Source organism: Rhyacophila brunnea, unplaced genomic scaffold (assembly GCF_057557595.1).
Source record: "Rhyacophila brunnea isolate RB1 unplaced genomic scaffold, BYU_Rbru_1.0 scaffold_18, whole genome shotgun sequence".
Lineage (NCBI taxonomy): Eukaryota > Metazoa > Arthropoda > Insecta > Trichoptera > Rhyacophilidae > Rhyacophila > Rhyacophila brunnea.
This window is the reverse complement of record NW_028232837.1, coordinates 662,583-686,423: the sequence shown is the minus strand read 5'-3', so window position 1 is coordinate 686,423 and position 23,841 is coordinate 662,583. Positions and strand designations below refer to the sequence as shown.

Here is a 23,841-nt window from a genome sequence, read left to right as displayed (position 1 = left end):
CCCTGTTATGCAGCAGAAGATCTGCGTAATAAACTAACTAAAAAACAAAAATGGCGATAATAAAAAGCTAACTTTGCAAATTTCTTTTGGAAATGTCTGCGCACAAAGCGCTTTTTGACGAATGATGCAATATGCTTATTTTTTTCTTTCAAAATAGTAACAAACCCTTTTCCTACACCAGTCATACTTTTCGCCCTATCTGTTGAAATTGACACAATTTTATCGAGTGGAATATGACGTTTTTCCATGCATTCAATTACAGCATTTGCAATATCCTCTCCACGTGTTTGACCTTTGAGGCAATAGTCCTAAAAGTTCTACTTTATTACCTGTAGATGAAATAAATCGTACAAATTTGTCCTGTATCATTAATGTCACAAAACTCGTCGACTACTATTAATAAAGTTGAAACCAATATAAGATCTTCGATATGCTGATTGGTTATAATCGATGACATTTTGACTGATTTATCTTTCACTGTTTTAGTCCATACGTGGTCATTTGTGGTAGAGCCACACTCAAGGGGCGAAAGAGCCACGTGTGGCTCGCGAGCTGTGGTTTTCTGACCACTGGTCTATGCCAGTGTTGCCGTACTACAATTATAGTATTTGTACTATAATTTTGGTCTGCGTACTATGTACGATATAAAACAGGTATAGTACGCCTAAAATACTATAATTTTGAGATATCGGAAAAAAAGTTGCCAATAGAAGAAAAACAACGCCCAAATAATCCGTGAGAAGCAAAAAAAATAATCTCCATGTCTAAAAAAAGGTGACGTTAATTACTTAACACAGCTATTTCCAAACTGGGAGGCGCGGAGTGTTGCAAAGGGAGGCACGATAAGTTAAACACAATTAATGTAGCCACAGGTTTGCAGTTTGCAAATGCATAATTTATAAAACGGCCGCTAGTTATAAACTACACAAAAAAACAGTCCTATAAAAGGTTGGTTTGCAAACCTTTCTGCAAATGTGAAGTCTAATGTTGTGATCCCTCACTTTTATACTATTGTGAAGCGCAATGGCTATATCGTAAAAAAAATAAATAAAAGCGTCAAATTAACGCATTCGCTGCTGAGTAGATAATGAGTTTTTAATTAGCACCTTTAAAATGCACGTTAATTACATCGATCGGCCGCCTGGTCATTACGCGCATGTGCGTCTTCAGCGTCCAAAGTATTAATCATAATGTTGAAATTTGAGACAAATTTGTTTAGGAACGATAATTTTGTTGTTAAACGTGTCTATTTGGTTCAAATTTTAAAAAAATTGAGTGAATAAATCAATCCAAGAACCACTAATGCATTCACTGATTTAAAACGACAAAGTGAAGGCGTTCATAAAAAATTGGAGGTTAGGAAATCAAAATGACAAAAAAAAAGTTCGTCATGTCTCCACTTTTAAATGATTTCTACGCCAGGTATATTGAAGCAAACAAAAATCTATTTACTGAGTTCTTGGTTAGTTTGTTAATGCACTTTTCACATTATTTTATTAATAGCAAAAAAAAGTCACGGCGCTGATGTGGTTGAAACAACCTGACCCGTGATCCGCTTCAGGATGTGGGGTACATGATAGGATCGATTTATCAATGAACGAAGGTGAATTTGGATTGACTACAATTGAAAGTGAGTGTGCTAACAAGCAAGCACATTCGTCAAAAATTAATGTGTGGTAAAGCCTTGTTTATTTTTTTTTCATTTTTGTATTCGTAAGTAGATACATTGTGTTGACTATTTTAAAAAGGTGTCTGTATTATTTAATGAAATAAGGGGGGGAGGCGCCTAGATTCATTTTTTAAAAGGGAAGCGTAGTAACATAAAGTTTGGAAACCACTGACTTAACATTTGAATTTTGTCTAAAAAAACGAGACGTTAATTACCCTTCATGGATATTTTGTCTAAAAAACAAGACGTTAATTACCCCACGTTTAATTTTTTGAAAATGCAGTAAATTATTGGTCACTCAACGCGTACTATACTTTTTGCCTTAATACTATAATTTTGAAGGCACTGTACTATAATTCCACTTTCAAAATATGGCAACACTGGTCTATGCTGACCATAATATCGTAATACGTAAATCTGACAGCTTGTTTTGACAGTTCTCGTGCGATTTGAATTTCCTCGTGCTAGAATTAGATAATCGTCAACGTAAATCATTTATCAAAAATAAAAATGTGGAAAAGATACCTTTTGTGGTTTGCACATGAACATATCGATTTTCGTTATCCAGTGAGTCTAATTTTATTGCATACTTGTTTCAACCATTTACACTTTACAGGCATTCAAAATCACATCCTATCTGTCAATAAACACAAATAAATTCATTGATCTATTTAATTTAAAAATACTATTGTAAATAACGTATTGAAGACGTTTTTAAATAGTTAGGGTCATTGTGCCGCAGAGGTGGACATGAGCTTTAATATTTTTTTTTTACGAAAACAGTTTATTCCATGTAGACAATTATAATAAATACCCTTTTCTGTCGGCGCATCGGCTTTTCGATCCAATACCTAATTGCTAATTGAAAATTTTCATACATTTTAATGCACCATTATCACAAACTAAGATTATATGAGGTAATATTAGGTTGGGGTAGGTTTGGTTTGGTCTAAAAAGAAAGTTGTAAAATCTCATGTCCACCTCTGCGGCACATTTACCATAGTTAGTACCTGTCTTGCTAAAGAAATCGTTGAACTTAAAATCCTACTGTTGTATAAACATTTTTAATTTTCTAAATTTAGGTACTTGATTGACTGGTTGTAAATAAACTTTTTTGAAACGATTTGAATGCATGATATTAGCGTGGTTTTTTTTTATTGATGTGCCATCTTCTATCGAAGGTTGGCTTCCAAAATGACTGATGGGAAAGTTTCCCTGTCCTATCAAATCTGCATAAACTCTCCACTGTCGGGAATGTTTAACTATTTTTTCAGGGTCCATAGCCAAGAAAATTTTTCTGGTACTTACTGGTATTATACACATTTTTCAGATCATGAAATTAATACCATGAATAGAGCACATTCGCGGACATGAGGTTTTTTTAAAATGCGATATGACAGAACGTCTATCTAGACGTCCTGTACTGTTGAACGTAATACGACACGACATGTATTTATAGAAGTCATACTTTGGATTAAAACACTATGTTCCCTATCTACATGTGTCACGGTGCGAACATATTTCTATTAGATTGTGTCGTATCTTAAGACGTACTGATTTCTATATCTAAACCTAAAATTTAAAAAATTAAAATTTTAATGTGTTATATCACTAACATGTATGAGCTAACATGAGTGTCCGCGAATGTGTTTATGATATTTTTCTGCAAAAAAAAAGTAAATTACGTAGTATGTTTCCTCTTAAGCCAAGGATATTATTATGAATATCCACAGTGTGAAGGTTATGAGCCTGATGCAGAAACATTTGTCTTAATTAAGATTTCCTCAGGACAAAACACTATGCACAAACATCGTCCTTAGCTAAGATCATGTTGTCTATGGTTCACCTCGTATTAAAGCTTCGGTCGTTTTTTCTATTGAAAATAATACCATATTGAAAAATTCTCTTTCCTATAGTTTAGGTAAATTATTTTATAATTGTTAAACGATGACAAAAATATGACAACTGCACTTTATAAATGCAATAACTATAAATACATATTAATATTTAATTATAATACTCTTATGTTTCCGTTGTAAGTCATTATACGTGATTCTACAGGCACCGCAAGATATTTTTTTAACATGGTAACACTCTTATTTTTTGCGCGGTATCCGGCGAACATAAGTTGAGAGGGGGAGCAAAAAAAAAGAATAGGCCTGTCTATCCATTGAAAAAGTATCGATATATGGAATGGGTATCGTATCGAAAGAAAGTATCGTCCTTTAAGGAAAGGATGGCCCACACAACCTGAACCGGGCCCCCACTCCCCAGGCCAGGATTTTTAAGTTTACTTAGGGTTAAAAGCAATGTGACGCTCAATATTAGCGTTTTCAAAATGAATGCTGTATTTTGAAAACGTTACAAGTCACTATTGTGTTTTAGTCAAAATAGTGAAAACAATCCTATAGGTATAAAAATAAATAGGTAGGTAGATGTAAAATATATTATTTTATAGCAAATGTTAACCGTTGTCTTTAAAAAAACTACTAACATTTGTGTATTTAGGTAATATGAAGATTTTTGCAACTTATGTCACTGTTTTTTAAAATATGTCAAGCAACGTTTTCGAAATACAGCATTCAAACGGTGTTCGAGGTAAAATGAAGGATATTCACTGTATTTTTAGTGATTTTGTGTATTTTTTAATATATCTCTGTATTAAAAGGTCCGCAGTGAATGGGGACTTGTTGGACTGGGGATGTTTATCTCACTTATCTGATTGACCCCCTGGCTAGAGCCCTGTTTGTAAATATCGTTGTCAAATTATGGTTGTTTGCGAAGGATTATTTATAATTTTATTATATATCCATCGTTATCGAAAGAAATTATCAATAGCAAAATATCGATGTATCTTTCATAAAGTATTGATACTTCAAAATATCGATATTTTTGTTACGGTCCTGCACTCATGCGTAATACGGAAGGGGGCGTGTTCATAACAAAAGTAGTCTATAGTTAAGGATTCCTTAACTCTATACTCAGGATTGTCTATAGTTAAGTCATCCTTTTCGGCGACTTATCCTTAGGAACGATTTCTTAGATTCTGCATGCGGCTCTATAACTATATTAAGTTAAAATAATGTACATATTTCAAAACTTAAATATCCGACATGATATAATATGATTTTAGAGGCTGAAGTACTATATACTTTATTATTGTTGAATTTTCTTATTTTTAGGAGATACATTCGTTGCTGAAAGTATTTAACATATATATGAAATTTGTCGAAGAACCATGCCATGAAAAGTCGTACTGGATTGTGGAAATGGCGTCTGATGAAGCTCTCCGCCAGATAGCGTCTCGCTCAATGTCTGTAAAATGGTGTCTCGAATTATGGGGGATATCCAAATCCCCCGAAATGTTGCACAAAAATTTACAATTGTCACTGGATAGTAACGTGGACGCGTGGTGCTCATTTGGGGGAGAGAGTAATTATAAAGATAAAAGTGGAAGTGCTTGCCCTAGGAAACTCATGGAACCTTATTTCACAAAAGAAAAATCTTTTAAAATAACAGTCGAAACATTTTGCAGGCATTTCAGTTTGCCGGAGAAAATTAAGAAAATAGAGGTTTGTACCATTGATATTCCAGAGATTCTCAAACTTATTTGGCCCACTGCCCTCTTTTCAGAAAAAAAAATCTCAGAATTAATGTCATGTTATCGAATGAAGGCATGCTTTTTATTATAAAATCTATGGGTTTAACGGAAATATCAAACAGTGTATCTGAAAATATTGTATGAAATCATATGATTATAACAATCTAGTGAAGCGGCTTTAGTTTTATCAAATTTGTCCTTTTTACTGTGATGTAATTTTGTATATAGATAATTTTATATAGACTGTTTTGTTATTATCACATCACAAATTTGCTTTAATAAGGCACTATTTTCTTTCAATAATATTATTAATTTAAGTTATGTGGTTGTACGATACAATTTTTGGTTTTATACGTTTATTCTGGATACATAGGCAAACACATTTTAAAAATAGCCAATGTACTGGATTATTTTTTAGTTTGGTTAGATAGGTTAGGTTAGATTAGATTAGGTTAGGTTATCCTAACAAATAATCCAGTATATCGGCTATTTTCAAAATATGTTTGCCGCTGTATCCAGGATAACCGACTAGCACCCAATTTTTAATTGTGTATCAATACTTGACATCCCCATAATTCGAATGGATGTATTAAAATATACAATAAAACACTAAATATACAGATAGTCAAACATTTTCTAGAAGTGTGAGGCATAGAAAAGGTAGGGAACCCTTAAGACTTAACACTTTCTGCCCTATTATTAAGTTGAATGTAGCCCATAACTCCGAAAAGGTTGCCGACCCCGAATTTAGATGAATTATCACTAAAAACTACATATTACGTTATACATAGGTTACAACAAAATGTTAAAACAGGCTAAAGGTTGCGGCAGTAAGCTTGAGAGATTATAGGTATCATCTTCCAATGCGTCAACATACAGAATATTTATTTTTCTATGGCTACCAATTCAACTACACAAAAAACATATTAAACTAAATGAAAAAATATCCTGTATTAGTATTTCAAAATTATGTGAATGTTTTTTCAGGCTTTTGATTACTTACCAATGAATGGTCAAATTAAATTGAAGAATCCAGACACGGAATTAATGCTTCTTGAATATTACGGAATAGATTCTAATAATATTCCTGACAAACCTTATGAAGTATTCCTCGGAAGATTGGTAAGAACTATTGGCTATTCACTTAATATATAATTAAGATAAGTATTCCATCCATTCATGGTCAAATTACAACACAAGAAATCAGAGACTATGTACTTGTGTAGAATTATTATTTTCATTTATTTACACTCTTCACTATTACGACAGCACATGGCTTATCTAAAAGTCTTTTAATTGTTCTTAGATGCAGACTATTAATAATAAAAGTGTTTTTTAGAGGTATAGAATTTTAAAATGAAATAATCTACATAAAAATCATGGTAATGGCCATGGTATTGGCTTAATTGGAAAGATGATTTTACGCCATTAGTGTTTAAATGTGGTCGGGCATATGCCGGCTGGCTCGAAGAAAGCGCAATCTGGAGGTCCAATTCCGACCACTTTTTGGAGCAGCTGGGGCCATATATCGGCAATCACGTGGCGCATGTTGGCTTCCATGTTGTCTATCGTCTCTGGTTTATCGGTGTAGACTAGCGATTTCACATATACTCTTAGAAAATAATCCAAGGTGTTAAATTACACGATCTTGGAGGCCAATTCACAGGTCCATAGGTAACGCGAAATTATGCGCTCATCGAATGTTTCCTTTAATAAATTGATTGTGGCGCGCGCTGTGTGGTATGTTGCGACGTCTTTTTAAAACCACAGCTCTTCCACATTAATGCCATTCAATATGGGAATGAAAAAGTCAGTAATCATGGATCTATAGCGCTCTCCATTGACTGTAACATTCTGGCCGGCATAATTTTTGAAGAAATATGGACCGATGATTCCACCCATGGTCCTCACAAGGAGGGAGGGGCTGACAGGGCTCTAGCCTGGGGGCCCAGGCTCAGGTGGGGCCTGGTGTGGCGAGTTAACCAGATAATTGAGATAAACACATCATAAATTTGCTCTAATAGTAAAAAAAGTCGCCTGTGGCGCTATTGTCCTTCAATAATATTTTTACACAGTTTCTGTACAATGTTTAATTGTGTATGGATACTCGACAACTCCATAATAATTAAAATCGATGTAAGTATAAAAATATACAAAAAAACACTAAATATACACATTCATTTTACTGCATACATCATTTGAAAAACGCTAGGTACTGTAGAACGTCACACTGCCTTTATCCTCCTTAGAGATAGGTAGGGGGGCCCGCTTCAGGATGTGGGGGCCATGATTCCACCAGCCCATAAAGCACACCGAACAGTGACTTTTTGTGAATGTAACGGCGTCTCAATAATGGCTTGTGGACTTTATTCACTCCAAATGCCGCAATTTTGCTTATTGACGTAGCCTTCAACCAAAAATGAGACTCATCGCTGAACAAAATTTCGCGAACTGAACCACGATTTTCGAGATAAATTAGCAAGCATTGTTCTGATGTAAGAATATTCATGGTGAAATGGCAAACCAAACTGAGCACAAATCAAAGCACGAACACAGCTGTCAAATTGGCTATCGCTGGAAAAAGTGTTGCCAATTCGAAAAACAAACCTCTAAAAAAACACCCTATACTTATTATTTGCATTTATTTAGGTATCAGAAGGTCAAAGGCAATTGATGTCGAAGCTATCCTTAAAGACTCGCAAGTTCATTGGAAATACAAGTATGGATGTTCAATTATCTTTGCTGATGGCTAACCAAGCTCAAATAACTAACGGAGATATTGTTCTCGATCCGTTTGTAGGTAGTGGATCCTTATTGGTTGCGGCGGCTGAATTTGGAGGTAAGAAATTCTTCTCGATTCTGAGACCCGTCGTTATTTATGATTTTTTTTTTCTATAAATAATAACTTTTGAATTGACATTAACTGACTTTTCATTTACCTATCCTTTTTGGCCCCGAGATGTTTGCTAAAGAAAATATGGCCCGCGGCCTAAAATAAGTTGGACAGCGTTGAGGTAGATGATACCTCAACAAAAATGACTTGGTTATATTTATCAATGTGTAATATGTATTAAATTGTTTAATTGAATTTTAAAAACTAACCAATACCATCTACAATAATTTGTATTCTTAGTTCAATGAAAACAAATAAGTATGAATGACAAAGTTTAGTATGCACTATTTATGTCGAACCCAACAGCTAATTCCCACCACTCACCACTGATAGACTGACACCCTAATTATATTATTATCGCTCGTCTTTGGATGGGTTTTCCACGTAGTACATAGTTTGATTGCAATTGCGACCAATTGAATTACAATAGGGCTCGGTAATCCGGCACCCATATTTTTTCACCTGTGCCGGATTGTCGGAAATGCCGCATTATTGGATTTCTATACGAAATAATTCTATCACAGATTTGTACAGTAAACATCTTTCCTGTAAATCTGATCTGCTCCAAAATCCGCTCTGTAATCCGGCAGTTTAATGTGAAACCTGCTGGATTATGGAGCAGGAGAGCTGTAGCAAAATGCCGGACTATTGGACATGCCGGATTGGTGACCGCCTACTATTTATGGTATTAGGTCTCTGCAATTTGTTGGCACCGCTTAGTAGCTGTAAAGTGAGAAGTTGCGTTGTCAATGTCTTTGATTTATGATTTTTATAATTTTAGGGTATGTTTGGGGCACTGATATAGATTTTTTGATGCTCCATGCCAAAACCAGACCCAGCAGAGTTAAACAAAAGGTAATATGTCATGCATTTATGCCCCACAGTGACGTAGTTGATAGATCACCTGTCTCCGACACTGTGGGCGTATGTTCGATGCTGTGTCTGACTAAAATAACATGTTTTCAATGCAGGATTGCTTCAAAGTAAGGACCCAATATGTTCTGTGAATGGCCGACTAGCATTCGCCGTCAAACTTGTCTTTTAATAAAGCCTCCTTCCTGTGGAAGTCCATATGTTCCACTAGCTAATTCTGTTAGCAAAACACTGTCTTTATGACAATGTCATTTAAAATATCAATACCTGCGCATCTATTCTATACACAAGACTGCTTTCGGCCACTGCGGCAGCTGTCTAGGGTAGGTTTGTATCGAAGTATTAGTGTTACAATAAGTTGTAATTGTTACAATAAGTGCTATGTTTTGACAGCACCTCTTTTGGCTGTGGTAAATTTTAGAGCGAGATAGACAGTTTTGACTGTTTAGACGGCTAACTTATTGTAATTGTTGCAATAAGTGCTAATACTTTGATACAAACCTACCCTAGATAGCTGCCGTAGCAGCCAAAAGCAGTCTTGTGTATAGAATAGATGCGCTGATTTATATTGTAAGTTAATCATGGCGGTAGTTTAACACCCACGGTGGTCGCGCGGCTTAAGCGTTGGACTATCATGCCGTGGGTCCCAGGTTCGAATTCTGGGTCTGGCAAGTACACATATTGTTTTTCAATATGTGTGTGAGTCAGGGTATGGACTTAATAGGTTGAGCAAGTGGCTGACATCCATTTCTCGTAAAAAAATCTGTTAATACAAACCTCTACTCTGTGGAGGCCCATATGATCCTATTAGGATCGGACATGGTCGAAAAAAAAAAGTTTATCAAAGGATACAGAAACGTTTTGACACCAAAGACAGACAAGATCTGTTACATTTTGTTGGTTTTTAAAACTCTGGGTATTTTTGTTAACTCTGCCGAAACTGGCAGATAATTAATCTTCGGTTTCATTATTTGGCGGCAGTAACCAAATTTGGTAGCCACTATGAAATTCGAAACACACGCTTATAAATAATATTATGACCTATGTACAGAATCACAATCATTAAGTGATGACTTCTGATGATTAATTGAAGAGTATTAATATTGGACTTGAGTAATTTTGTGTATCTTTTTTCCATAGACAAGGGAAACCGATGAAAGTATTAGAGCGAATATGTGTCAGTACGGCACACAAAGACAATACTTGGATGTTATGGTCAGTGATTTCTCATTGCCAATATGGAGAGACACAATGAAATTTGATGCAATCATAACGGATCGTAAGTGTTAATGTAGATATTGCAATGATATTTAGAGAATATTCATGATAATATATGAACAATCAAGAATCAAGCCACTATGGTTTAATTTCTTTCTGCGAATATACAGAATATTAATTTTGCTCTGGGTTACTAAATCAATTGTATTAAAAATGTTTCAGAGATACAGTCAATTGGTAAATAATTGCAAAAATGAATTCACTGTCTTGTTCGCTGCATATTCAAAGAAGCAAGATGGTGGTTGTAGCTAAATTCAGTTTTTGATTCTTCATGAACTTGTTATACAAATCTAAATTAAAATTAAATCCATTAGAATATAAATTCCATCAAGTACCTTCGGTCGATAGTATTAATATTAAAAATTCCCTTTTCGATATGAAACTATATTAAATTGTCAAACAAGAACTTCTTGTCCACGTGTTAAAACTGTGAACTACTAACAATCCCCTCCAATGCTGCTAATCGCACTTCCGTTTTCAAATGAGGAACGCCCTCAAATTTATCATTTCATTTTACACTGCCTTGGTGTACAGATCTATCAATTTACGTAATTTGAAGCTTTGTAATGTAAAAATATCTCTAAAACGACCAGGAGTGATGTTAGAATTATTATTAGTAAACTTTTCGTTTATTGCGAAGAAGAAAAAGAGTCGCATCTAAAAGGAGAGCCGATACATTATTTAAACACGCCTCTAGCACACGTTGCCGCCATGACAGGTATAGCACTGAGAAGTTTTCTAGGAGACTTCTGAGGAGACTCCTTGTTATCGCCGATTTCTTGTTGTCGGACAGTAGTCCAGTGCGTAAGACGCTGGCCTTTTATCCAGGGGCTCTGGGTTCCCGGTGAGGTCGCAATATATTTATGTGATTTTCTCAAATGATTGTTTTACTTCTATTACTAACTACACTGCTGTCATATTAAGCCTCATTGCTTATTGTAGTGTTACATATATATGTTTTTTTATTTATAATAATAATAAAATCTATATATCGTTCTTAATTTCACAATTTCATACTCCTAGATGACATAAAAAAATGCTTTTTAGCTCCTTACGGCATCCGGGAACCTACAGAAAAAATTGGCATCGAGAGAGAGAACTATTCTCTGACTGAAGCGCATTTGGTGAATCATTTCCCTGCTAAGGTGGATTACGGATTGCCTGCCATCTACAGTGACCTTCTCTCATTCTCTGCAAAGCATTTAAATTTGGGGAGAAGACTTGTCTGCTGGTTTCCATTTTATAGGTTGACATTTTAAATATTTACAATATCACATTGAATAGGTACGATTATCAATACTATGAAATAAATACAGTACTCTCTCAGTAATCTGCCACCCCAAAAACCAGAAAAGTGTCCAATTAGTGAAAGCGGCGGATTATAGTGTATACATATAAAATGTGGTAAAAATTAAAACAAGAATTTCATAAAAATAGTTTGAAATTTGTACTATAAAATTATGGTTTTATTTATAATTAAAGCATTTACTAAATTATACATATTTATAAACCAAGTTTATTAACTAAATATAGTAAATCACTTGACACAACCAGTTCTTCAGTGAGGCAGATATTCTTGAATGGCTTAGGATTCCTGGCTTTCCCTATGACCAAAAGCTTCATTTTGTGTGTCCCGGTTGCATTGGAGCACGGCATAATTGTGATGCGGTCCTTGGGCACTTTCCTCCCTGGTACATTACTTTCTTCGCGATGAACGTACGTTTTACGAAGGAGGAGTTTCCAAGATAAACCCGTCTCATCTGCGTTGTTCAATTTTTTTTTCAATTTTTTTTTTTTAACATATTGTGGACATTACAAATTATAAGTTTAAGACGTTCACAACATGACATTTAGAAACAAAGATATATAAATATAACAGTGTTACATAAAAAAAGAGATATATCAGTAGATAAATTAGATAGGTACAAGGAAGTACACCGGATGAGTTAAGCAGACCCTATTTTAAGAATTTATAAAACAACATCCACCTAAACTCATTCTCACGTAGGTGAATATATCAACACCCGAAGCAATTTCGTTGAACATAGTTATCACTCTCCCAATTGGCATTACCAGTGGCAGGTTGGTTCTGCACCTTGGGAGAATAAACAACTGATGGTCTCTATTTCTAAGATAGTTATCTGGGACACACAGGTCAACACTGCCCAGAATGGCAAAGTTCTCATTTATACCTCGTATAAGTCGAAAAAAATACGTAGCTAAATAAAGATTTCTTCTATACCTGTACGCGGCGGACTACTGAATTTGACAATCGAATACCGGCGAATTATAGAGCTTGATCTTGTGCTTTCAACTAGTAAAAATAACGGCGGATTATAGTAGTTGTCGGATAACCGAGCGGCGGATTACTGAGAGTGTACTGTAGTTTATTCATGCCTATGTGTGTATTACTTATTGATTTATTCTAATACTTATTTCAAACATAACACCAGTATTCTGGAAACTTTATTAATCTAATTAACTTAAAAATAAGATTTTATTATTGTTTGCCACATTGCCAGTGCGTGGGTTTCCTTGGGTATTTCTGATATTAAAAATAAATTAATATAAATTGAAATAAATCATATTAGGTTAGCTTGGAATATAATGAAATTGTCAAGTATGTATATAATAATTATAGTGATTTCACGATAAATTTGATAAAGGTACCTATATCAGTAGTTAATATACTATATTAGTTAGTATGCTATATCTATAACACCCACGGTGGCCGCGCGGCTTAAGCGTTGGACTATCACGCCGTGGGTCCCAGGGTCGAATCCTGGGTCTGGCAAGTACACATATTGTTTTCAACTCGACAACTCAATTGTCAACTCACATATTATGAGACTATTAGTTTCTTGGTAACCTCCATTTTTTTTTTTTAATATTTCCTGATTTTAATTCTTTTAGTATTTTTTCATCATAATATGAATATTCATGAAATATCAAATCGAGCTCTAATTGTTAGTTAAATAAAATTAAACCGTATATTGATTGATTGTAAAGTCATTTATTTTCATCAGTCGCCATCATTGATATTGTATGATTAACCTTAAACATGATTTTTTATTAATTCGAATGGTGTTAAAGGATATTTTGTTTTACTATTCGCTTTTTCTAATTATTGTTTATTATGTTTGCAAAAAAGAAAATATTCTATTTGAAGTCTTAAATGTGATTTGATGGTTTTTTGCGATTATCTCAAAATGGTGGAATATGGAGGTTACCGACTTTGAAACCAACAGCCTCATATGTGGAACATGTTCTCTAACTTCAAATTGTCGTCTATGATTTTTCAGGGAGGATTATAAGCTAGAGAACATGCCTTCTCATCGATGTTTACGACTCGTAGGCAATTCAGAACAGGTCCTGAGTGTATATACAGCTAGAAGGCTACTTACCTATGAAAAAATATCAGAACCTTTACCGGACGACGATTTGAACTGTCGAAATAAATGTTTCGATAACAAGTTGAAAGCAGAATCAAACGGGGCAGTCGGGGAAATTGCCGATAGCAAAGACAGCGGTGTCGTGTTGGACTTCCGGCAAAAGTATTTTGATTCCGGGGTTAACGTAAGGAAGGAGAGAAAAGAGCAGAGGGCGAGAGAGAAAGAGCGAGGGAAAATGGAGAAAGCATTGCGTCGGAAACCGGAGCAATTGTCGCAAACTGAAAGTGGTGATGATATTAGTGAAAATAATACAGAAAAATAATGAATTGATTTGTAAAATTTTAGCAGTCGAATAAAAAAATATTGCAAGATGTCAGTTGTTGTTTTATTTGTTTATTGGTTTCTGCGGCAAGATTTATATTTTTATAGAAATTAAACTTTTTTAAGTTACGGTAAATGAAAACTGTCATTATTTATTCAAAATAAAAAATAATGCTGCCGGCGGGTGGGTAACTGATATATTTTATCTCATAATGTGATTTTCTTTCAAATTTAATTATAACATCTCCAACAATTCTGATAACTATTTATCATAATATTAAGAAGTAAACTATTATTGTTGACCACGATGGCCGCGCGGCTTAAGCGTTGGCCTATTGTGTCGTGGGTCTCGGGTTCGAATCCTGGGTCTGACAAGTACACATATTGTTATTGTTTTCACATAAAAAAAAATCCGTCAATACAAACCTCCACTCTTTGGAGGTCCATATGATCCTATTAGGATCGGACATGGTCGAAGAAGATGAATAATAGTATTATGTAGTTTGTTTTAGTATTAACAGATGGCAGTATAAAATTGTTATCATATTTATTTGAAACCTTAATATGTAGGTGGCAGTAGAGGTTGTTTGAGATTTCTCGTGAAATAAATTTTCAGTAATTTGGAGATATCGAGAAATTCTTATCGGGATAAAATAACTTTGTGGCTAGAAAAATTGGGTCGGAATACTTATTATTGTTACTTTGTTCAATTCGTCGGTAAAATTTCTTTCCTTTGGGCAAGGCTTTTGCAGTGGACTGTAATTTGAAGATGCTTGTGGATTACGGATCTAGGGGGGGGGGGGTTAAACAAGATGCCAGGCACTGACCTTTTGTGTTGAGGGCTGGCGCACACTGGAGGTGGTTCGGTGTTCACGCACTCATACATTGGTAAACGAATGGTTCGGAATGTCACTCTCACAATTTCACTTGGGTTTTGGGATAAATGATGATGACAAGTGTTCAGGATGGATGATAGATGCGATGTTCGCTCAAGCCGTATCAGACTTAAAGCAATGAAGGTCAAACAGATGAATCACTTTGTAGTTAACGGCGACTTAGCTTTAACAGGCCGTCCGCTGTCTTGAAGTAACTTAATTACGGTCGAATCATAACCACCAGTGACTGCTGGTCACCTGGTCTTGCGACAGTAACTGGGATTTCTGGTAGGTAGGAAAAAAGGAATGAGGGCCAACCAAAACCTAAAAAACTCGATTCTGATCTTAAACGGGATCTGTTAAATTCAACAATAAAACAATTTGGGACGGATGAGCTAAAAAAAAAGAAATACACTGATCGTAAAAGAAATGGATCATTCGGAGATATTTAATATGAATAAAAACATGTACCAATTGCTTTAAAACATGGGTAGGCAACCCGCGGCATGCGGCCCACTGGGTGTCAACTTGTGGCCTGTGGAGCAGTGAGAAAATAAAAATAATAATGAATCAAATGCTACCGCTAGATGTGCTAATTTCGCAAATTGGGATTAAATATTGGCTCAAGATTTTAAAAAGCACCGAGTGCTTTTTGCTGCATTTGCAACGCCATTCTCCGTAGACGTGAATTTATTACCGGGAAACTTACAAATGGAACATTGTGAAATATTTTGCGATGAACAGTTAAAGGAGAAATTCCATCAGGTTAGTTTGGAAGAGTTTTACAAAACATATTTGGACGAGGAGAAATATCCTGCATTTTACAAACATGCTCTAATGATGACTTCGCTATTTGGAAACACTTACACGTGTGAATAGCTTTTTAGTCGGATGAAGCACATCAAATCCCGAGTGAGAACACGAATCACTGATGTGCATTTGGAAAACTGTTTGCATGTAGGAACAACCTCACTCGATATCGATGCACTTAGTTCTGCCACACAAAATCAAACTTCTCACTAAAATTTCTTATTTTTATATTATTTTGTTTTTTTTATTATTTAAAAAAAGTCTAATCTAATAAATATATTGTTTGATTCTCATTTATGTTTTATTTTATTAATATATATTTCTTTTTTGTTTTGTATAATAAAAAAATCGGTTGTGCGGCCCGGAAGGAAATCTCATTTTTAGAATCTGGCCCGGCTGCTAAAAAGGTTGGCCACCCATGCTTTAAGACTCACGGCTGATACTAATATAATATATTATAATGTTTATTTTCATATTATATATTTATGTTATATTATAACAAAAAGTTTCACTTCTAATTTAATAGATGTCAAGTCAGTTCATATTGTGGGGCAAATATTGAGTTTGACAACAGTGACACTTTTGTGTTATTGTCAAAATTAGTGGTCCTATAAAAAATTCATTAGCTTTGACAGAAATCAAGGCATAGTCGGAGCTTTGAGCAGAAAATGATGCAATTAGCTTGTTGTGCAGTCGAGAATATCAACTATAAAAATGATCACATTCGCCCCGCTTGATTGCTGACCACTGGGTTAAATAACTCCAACTCTGTACAGGAAGGTTTTCATTAACATTTGTCATAATAATATAAACACAGCCAATGACTATTGAGGACCAGGAAAATGTTTTAATAATAACACAGTCATACATTTAATAAATATATAATAACAAAAATTGTACAGAAAATCTATCGAATATTTTAAAGTGTAGGTATAAACAGATAAATTGTTGGAATGAATACATTGAAAGTTTCTAAAGCACAATTTTTTTATATTGTTCGTGCAAAACATTGATGTGAAAATATCCAGTATTTCTTTATTAATCATTATGTACTAATATTTTATATTTTTACAAATGACTTATCTCTTACTACTGCAGCGGTTGATAAAAATACACAAGTTTTTTTACAAGTTGTCAGGTAACAAACAATTCCACCACAATACGAGGCATCTATTTCCAAAAACCGATAAGCCCACATACGCATGGTCAAATCTAACAAAAAATATGCAATGATCAATGAAATTTAAAACCCGCCAAAAGTATACAAAAAAAAATGTTTCAAAACCTAATGACTTAACAGGAAAACAAATGCCGATATGTTCAATTCTATTTTGCTTTTTTGGAATTGAGTGAGGGATTTCATAGGCAAAAAAGTAGTTTACTACAAATATTGAATTGTGAGCTTATTGGTAAATTTGCAAATAAATGCCGCATATAAAGAAATACCTCTTTCAGCCGACGTAAGGGACAGTTATTTTGGGACATAATAAACTGTTACAAAATATTGTAGTATCACACAGAATTGTGGTCCAAAATTACAAATGAGACCCTCGGTCTAGCAGTGGATAATTAACCCGGTATGTAATAATGAATTAGGGTTAAATTGACCGTGTCAATTCATTGATAATGCTGTTAAAGAGCCCAGCATTCCTTCGAGGGGGTCTCCCGCTTTGTCACTATTCTTAGGTCCTTCCAAGACAGGGACGTTTTGCCCCAAATTCTGGTAGCGGACCTTGATCTGGTTCAGTGCCCACACCGCCAGCTGCGTCACTTCTTTCTTTTTAGTTGAGCCCCCGCTTTTGCATTGCGATGCCAAATTGTTGCATACCTGTAATGACAACAAAATAACAGTATGACATCACTTGTATGTAAAACCGTGTTTCCAATGTGGGCGATAGCACCCCTCTCTCGCAGGAGCAATCCAGGGGGGCAGCGGTAGCCTCGGAAGCAATAGGGGGTATTGAATATAAATACGGGGGCAGTGAATCAGTAGTAATTATATTATACAAATGAAAATTAACACTAAAAAGAAAACTGTAAGTAACTATTCGGGGTGATTTAAGAATGCTACTGACATCAATAGAGCCAAACATTAAAAAATTAGAAGCAGCGCACCAGGTTTATCCTTCTCTCTATGATGCTTATTTTAAATCTTATTGAGAAAATTATTCCAGTTATGTTTTATCATATTAATCTTGATGTGTTTAATGCGAATTTTACATGAGTTGATTTTAATAAAAAAATTCTATACATAATTAGCATCAGTGTATTTTATTTACATATACAGTGGAACCCTGATTTACCGTTCCCGCATGGATCATTCATTTTTGAAAGTCCCGCCAAACACACAGAAGAACAATGTTAAATAATCTCGCATTAACCATTCCTCGATCTGTCGTCTAATTATTATGGTCCCGTCACAAATATTATCCCGATTAACCGTTTTTGTTGAATATTTTTCATTTCACTTTCGTAGAATTGTTTATGATACTCTTTATTATGCTTTGCACAGATCGGTCGGCGCTCAATCTCGCCTGACCATTCAGTTGCGATGCTTTGTTTGCACAGGCCGCTCAGGCTTGCCTCGCATCTCGTATCACGAATTTTTATCAGTCGCAAATAAAATGCCCCCTATGAAGAAAACTAGAACTCTAGCTGAGAAACTTAGAAAAATTCAAGACGTCGAATTTTTTTTTTTAATATATCCCGCATTTATCGTTTTTAGGGTCCCTTGAAATTCGTAGAATCGGGGTTTCACTGTAGATATATAAAAGAATAATATAAAGATGTCATCGCATCTTTCTACGTTCACTTAAAGAAAGTGGATTTCCAAGAGGACTTTGAGAATTTCTTTTCTGAAAAGGGGGCCAGCAGCCCTATGTTGTAACTTGTGACATGAAGTCACCCAACGACATGATGTAATTGTGACGTATGCTCAATACACGCATCGAGTCGAGCCGCCCAATGAACACGGCTCACCATAGATATTATTATGCTGAAACACCTATTTGTGTATGGGGCAATGAATAACGTCATTATTAGAGTAGCGTTAATTTCTCGAAGACTATTGACTCACTCCGGTAGTACGTCACAATGATGTCATATGACGTCATGTCGCCGGGTGACTTCATGTCACAAGTTACAACATAGGGCTGAAGATAAGTTTCATGAGTTCCCAAACTTTTTATTTCCGTATTTCGCGAGAGATTGCTAATTAATAAATAAATAAACTGATTATGCACGCAGAAATGTCACTTGAAAAACAAAATGTGTTTGTATAAACAGTTTCACTTACCAGATACAGTCCAAACAATGCACGCATGTTATTATTGTTCAACTTGATGGCTTGGCAGTAATATGTCTTCGATAATTCTAAATTATCTACACCCCCCTGTAGAATTAGAATTCAAGTATTAGAAACATGACAATTCAAAGATGCTAAAGAAAGATTCTTTTAAGGAGATGGAACCTATAGCTCTCTATATATAACAATGAAGACGGGTGGAGATAAGCTGTTGAGATCGACATAAATAGTGCACACTAAACTTTGTCAGTCATACTTGAACATCATTGAACAAAGAATGCAAATTGCAGAGGGTGTTGGTTAGTTTTTAAAATTCAATTAAACCCTGCGTAAACAAAGTCATGATGTATGAAAAATATTCATCTATCAGGAGTAACATGAATTAAAAAAAAACTAACCAATGCCATTTGCAATTTGTACTCTTAACTCAATGCAAACAAGTATGACTGACAAAATGTACACTATTTTTGTCAGTCATACAAAATATGTTTGTATTATAATAAAAGTGAAACTGATAAAAATGTACCACGTTGTACAATAAAGTACAATACTTAGGGTAAAAGATCGCCAGCCCCAGATGCGTGGATGACATCTGGTGACGTAGTTACCACAATCATCACCATCACCAATACCACATTACAATCTTGAGCTATAAGTTATTTGATGAGCCTGACGTCATCAGATCTATCAAAAACAAACGCTTGCGATGGGTCGGTCACATGACACGTCAAGATGATTACATTCATACAAAATCTACACTTTCTTTTTCAATATGTGTTCAATTTAGTGTAAGGACTGAATAGGTTGGACAAATGACTATTTCTTGAAAATGTCTCAATCAAGAATGTTGAGCTCAGTTGGAGCCTTCTGTAGTTTAAATATATTCAACATTTTTTCGCTAATCTATTTCGTGAAGTAAGTGCGGCACAAAAATGGCACGGAGGGAAGCGGGTTGTGTTTCACTACTTTTTCTTCAAGCACTTTTGATTTTAACACATTGTGGCATATACTAGTAAAGTGAGTTACCATAGTGTAGCGTATCTCGGCGACTCTCTGATGGAAGAGGTGAGAGTGTGGCTGATGGAGCAACAACTCCTCGGCGCAGAAGACAGCCTTGGCGTACTCCGCTTGGCTCAAGTACAAGTCGCACAGCTCCTGCCACGCCTCTACGTCCGACATAAACCTAAACAAACATAATTTTTCATTTTTTCAGGTTGCCATACTCATGTTAGATAAGTCGGCAAAACACTATAAGAGCGCGGTGTAGGCAGACCGAGGAAAGTATTCAACTTGCAGATGATAGAAAAAAACATTCAACATACTTCTTGAGGTATTCAGTCAGCTCTTTGATGGCTTCCGTGATGCGGCCCCTAGCCTTGAAGATGGTCACACGGCGTTTTCGCGGTGCTGGATTTGTCTCATCTCGTTTAATCAGCGAGTCCAATAAATCCAAAGCCTCATCGTACCTGCAATAAACGTTATAATAGTATTACACTTTTGAATAATCGCAAACCAATAAAATAATTACATTTGCCTAGTGAATTATATCAATTCAACCGCATTATGCCAGTGAAGACGGGGCAATTTGGAGTACACAGTCATTCTCGAAATATCTTCGATAATCTAAATGTTAGAGGTTGTGGGGATGCCTACAGCTGTGATTGGTGCTGAGCTTTCCGCATGTACTATTCGATATGTTGAATTTGAGTTCGAGAGTCGGTTATGAAAATCAGGCAGGAAGGGGGTGAATCCCTCTACAGTGGCTCCATGGGCAAGGCAAAAGCGACTTATAGTTATATTGGTACTATTGGTATTAAAACGAATGATTTACACTTGAAACAAAAAAATGTCATTTACCAATGTAAAATTGAATTGTGGATATACTGTTTTTTTCAAATAGACACCTCAGACATAGAATGTTTACAAAACATTATCATACTTCTCCATAGCCTCCAGTTTCATGGCTTGATAGCGGTGAACTCTGAGACTTCCAGGGAACTCGGCTGATAATAATCCGATGCATGATTCGGCTATGCTAAAATGGTGGCAATCGAGAGCGGCAAATATCACTTGCTCCAAAATGACATGTTCTAAAAAAATAGGAACAATAATATATTATCTTTGCTATTAAAATCATCAAATAAATTGTACACAATTTCAATAAGTGGACTAAATATGACTTTCTGAACACACTATAGTGAATCGCTTAACCATGGATATATGCAGATGTATAGTATTTAACCAGGGCTAATGTGATTATTATTACGTCTGCTGCTGTCGACTTTAGTTACATCAAACGTATTGTATCGGTTTTACTCACTTTTAGGTCCTTTTACGTTTGGAATATAACAGTGGCGAAAAGTGGAAGTAGGCTGAGGAAATCCGGCATAAAATAATACACACCTAACTTTGTCAGTCACACTTATTTGTATGTAAAATAGTTTACGTATACTGTGAAGATCTGACAAAATTGGTGCACACTATTTCAGACATACTTATTTGTTTTCATTGAATTAAGAATACAAATTACAAATACTGTTAATTTTGCGTAAGCCCTGCGTAAACCAAACCATAACAGATAAAAAATATTCTTCTATCTATAAAATATCTTAGATTATGTATGATTTATTTGTATACCATACAATATTTTATAGATAGACGAATATTTTTCATCTTTCATCTATTATGGTTTGGTTGGCAGGGTTTCATTGAATTTGAAAAACTATCCAACACCATTTGCAATTTGTATTCTTAGTGCAATGAAAACAAATAGGTATGATTGACAAAGTTTAGTGTACACTACTTACGTCAGATCCACAGAGCCTACATCTACTCTTTGTCACTAGGATATACTAGAAAATTATATTAGGAACGTTACCATTATCTGTTATTGTGAATATATTGTTGCGAATACACCAAAATCATTTAAAGATATCCCGTGTTTGTTTTTACCATACCTACACTCATGGCCCCAACAAGGGGGGCGGGGCGGCTGACAGAGCTCTAGCCTAGGGGCCTGGGTTCAGGGGGCCCTGGCGTGGCGGGCCGACCAGATAAATGAGATAAACACACATTTGCTCAATAGTGAAAAAGTTGCCTGCGGCGCTATTTTACTTTGGCATTATTACCATTTTTAAATATATGGTTGTGCAATGCAATTTTTGATTGTCTTCTGTTGATACTCGACAACTCCATAATTCAATGTGTTAAATACAGTGGATTTTATCTGACCTTGAATACCATTTAGAAAACACCACTGTAAAGCGTCAGACTGTTTTTTACCTTAGTGATAGATAGGGGGGTCGTCAAAGATCCTGGCTTGGGTGCCCGCTTCAGGATGTGGAGCCATGCTTATACTACATTAATAAAATTCTAAGAATCGCTGACCGATACAGCACAAGGGTAGTTTGGTAGACATTTCCTAGATGCAATTAATCAATAGATATGTAAACTCATTGCCCACTGAAGAAGGAAGCCGATACATTCCACGACTGGTCCTACTTTTCTCCCCTCCCGTTGTCTATGGATGACCTGTCATTGTCTATAGAGTGCTCATACTGACGCGTCAGTCGTGTTCACTTGTCCGAGTATTCTTAGTTTCAGATTATTTTAACGTATCTTGGAGACATTGGAGTTCATCTGATTTAGTGGTGGTATGTGTTATTAATAATTCGAAGTGATGATCAAAGTAAGTAAACTTCTTCTGTGTATAATAATACAATAGGACGTTTGTCAATGCAACAGTCGATTCTAAACGACAATAACTAATAACTTATTTATACTCTGCAGTCATTATAGAACATCAAACTCTGCTTGCAAGTACGTTATCAATTAATAGTATGGCAGTGGACCACTCGTTGCTTGTGCAAAAAGTTATGCTCAGGCTTTATTAATCTTAAGATGGTGGTGGTAAATTTCATTATGGAAGCGAAACACGTCCTATAAAATAATATTTGAATACCTACCAATTGATACCGTTTGGAAACAAACTAGCTACCTACTCAGTTTAAGTATTCTATAAAGTAATGTTCAATCAACACTTTCTTTATAATAAATAGGTATGTAGGTAAGAAAGTGAATTTTGATAACCATATACTTTTATATTCAGAGAGAATTTATTCATTGTCTCGTTCCATAAAAAAATGAACCGCGCAAATTGAATTTTAAATTGAACATGAAAGCCATCTTTGATCATTCATTATAGAGCTTACTCTCTTTGCCGAGTTTTCCGACATTATCTCCGAGAACGGCATTCCAAATCTCGACAACTTCTTCGCTGCGCCGAAGGTTATTTTCTCTCCAGGCCCGTAACAGATTCAGAATATCTGCAATAAAGTTGAGTATGTTAATTTTTTCTTTTATAAATCTCCCGTCATACATGCGTAGGTACATAAATAATGACCGTTTTATTATGCACAACATTGGCCTGAATAACAAGACACTTGACGAACGTTGAAAGCACCCACCATTATTCATTTCATTCAGACTCAGCGATTCATAATCGATCGTCATATTTACAGTATAATTAAACCACTTTTCAATTAGACAAGATTATCCCCATAACCTAATAAACGATTATGATAATTAGGAAAGTGAATGACATTTGTCATCATCTGAAATGGTTTGTTCTGTTATTCGGTTACTATCTGAGATCTGTTTCTGTCAAAGCGTAATACTGCCATACTAAAAAAATAATTAAACGTTAAAATATATACTTGCTCTCATTATTATCATATCTTGAATTAATTTTGCACAAGATAATTTTTTAACTACTAATTTAAAAACGTGGTATCATAATATCGAACAATAACTGTCGGTAAGGGAG

The 23,841-nt window shown here is 35.2% G+C and overlaps 2 protein-coding genes across 2 annotated transcripts; one reads left to right on the top strand and one right to left on the bottom strand.

Annotated features, from left to right (window-relative positions):
• Positions 1 to 2,104: 2,104 nt before the first annotated feature.
• Positions 2,105 to 14,082, top strand: LOC147073078 (tRNA (guanine(10)-N(2))-methyltransferase TRMT11). The gene is made up of 8 exons (XM_085945419.1): positions 2,105 to 2,236; positions 4,852 to 5,241; positions 6,258 to 6,392; positions 7,920 to 8,109; positions 8,945 to 9,018; positions 10,177 to 10,315; positions 11,362 to 11,560; positions 13,617 to 14,082. Exons 1-8 carry the CDS (start codon positions 2,180 to 2,182, stop codon positions 14,026 to 14,028), a joined length of 1,596 nt encoding a protein of 531 aa, XP_085801545.1. The 5' UTR covers positions 2,105 to 2,179; the 3' UTR covers positions 14,029 to 14,082.
• Positions 14,083 to 16,533: 2,451 nt separating this feature from the next.
• LOC147073077 (ER membrane protein complex subunit 2-A-like) lies at positions 16,534 to 23,636 on the bottom strand. The gene is made up of 7 exons (XM_085945216.1): positions 23,483 to 23,636; positions 23,228 to 23,341; positions 20,956 to 21,106; positions 20,339 to 20,482; positions 20,043 to 20,199; positions 19,008 to 19,103; positions 16,534 to 17,540 (listed from the first exon to the last, which is right to left on the bottom strand). The coding sequence occupies exons 1-7, from the start codon at positions 23,526 to 23,528 to the stop codon at positions 17,325 to 17,327; spliced, it is 924 nt and encodes a 307-aa protein (XP_085801342.1). The 5' UTR covers positions 23,529 to 23,636; the 3' UTR covers positions 16,534 to 17,324.
• Positions 23,637 to 23,841: the final 205 nt, after the last annotated feature.